This window comes from Argopecten irradians, chromosome 13 (genome assembly GCF_041381155.1).
Source record: "Argopecten irradians isolate NY chromosome 13, Ai_NY, whole genome shotgun sequence".
Classification (NCBI taxonomy): domain Eukaryota; kingdom Metazoa; phylum Mollusca; class Bivalvia; order Pectinida; family Pectinidae; genus Argopecten; species Argopecten irradians.
In genome coordinates, this window is record NC_091146.1 from 1,060,160 (window position 1) to 1,061,304 (window position 1,145).

The 1,145-nt window shown below is 41.2% G+C and overlaps 1 protein-coding gene across 1 annotated transcript; it reads left to right on the forward strand.

Moving 5' to 3' along the window:
* The first annotated feature begins 246 nt into the window (after positions 1-246).
* LOC138306575 (uncharacterized) lies at positions 247-837 on the forward strand. Its single transcript, XM_069247015.1, has one exon. It carries the CDS (start codon positions 247-249, stop codon positions 835-837), a length of 591 nt encoding a protein of 196 aa, XP_069103116.1.
* Positions 838-1,145: the final 308 nt, after the last annotated feature.

Below are 1,145 nucleotides of genomic sequence, written 5' to 3' on the forward strand. Positions count from 1 at the left end.
TGGAACTCTCCTATGTGAGAAGTTAAATAAAGAGTCGTAGTCTCAAGATGTATCCTGTCCATGTGTTACACATGGTGTCAGAATTTTAAATCGGACAAAAAAAGACTTGGATTTCAATCTAAAAAGTTTAACAAGTTATCCAAGATCATAAAGAGTCCCAATATGGATGCGGGACATGGTCAAGGAACTGGGATGCACAAGACCTCGTGGTAGCCTGGGACGCTAGAAGAGAAGTGTAATTATCTCATGATCTGGTCGGGAGAGAAAAGAAGCAAAATATACACAACATGGACGTTGACGGTCGACGAGAAAAAATCGTTCACTACTCTCACAGGCAAATTCGAGACACACGTACGCCCGAAGACCAAGAAGATATTATCACGTTATAAGTTCCAGTGTAGAACGCAACAAGAGGGAGAAACTTTCGAGCAGTTTCTAACAGACTTACACGTATTGGCTAGGGACTGTGCGTACCAAGAAAAAGACAGCATGATTCGGGACGCGATAGTCTTTGGTACAGTGGATCATAAAGTGCGAGAAAAATGCATTAATGGAGGATCAGAACTAACACTTGACGCTGCGGTGAATTACGCGAGAACATATGAGTTATCCAAAGCTCAACTACGAAATATAGGGAAGACTGTAAACATAATAAAGAAAGGTAAACAGAGTCAGCCGACTAGTACCAACAAAGCAAAACCTACTCATCATTCTCACTCGAACGCGACCTACACATCAAAGGGAGATCAATCTAATCAAAACAGTGGAAAAACGTGTTCGAAATGTGCCAGATCTCACCCGCCTAGAAACTGTCCTGCCTACAGAAAAAATGCATGAAATGCGGGGGATCAAACCATTTTGCGGTTGTGTGCTTGTCTAAAACCAGTAAACGTAAGCACATGAGACACAACACATGCATTATTGTTGATATTGACACTGATGATGATGAACTGTTTGTTGGAAGGATTAGTGATCACAACCGTCTAGATGTAAACAACGTCGGAAATCCAGACTGGATAGAAACTTTGGTAGTCAATGAATACCCTGTAACATTCCAATTAGATACTGGGGTCAAGTGTAACGTGTTGTCACATAGACTTTATAAACAATTAAGTAGTGAGACCCTTCAGTCGTGTAAAACTCCC

What these genes read in the sequence shown, in the direction of transcription:
- LOC138306575 (XM_069247015.1), top strand. Translation starts at nt 247, where the DNA reads ATGATCTGGTCGGGAGAGAAAAGAAGCAAAATATACACAACATGGACG.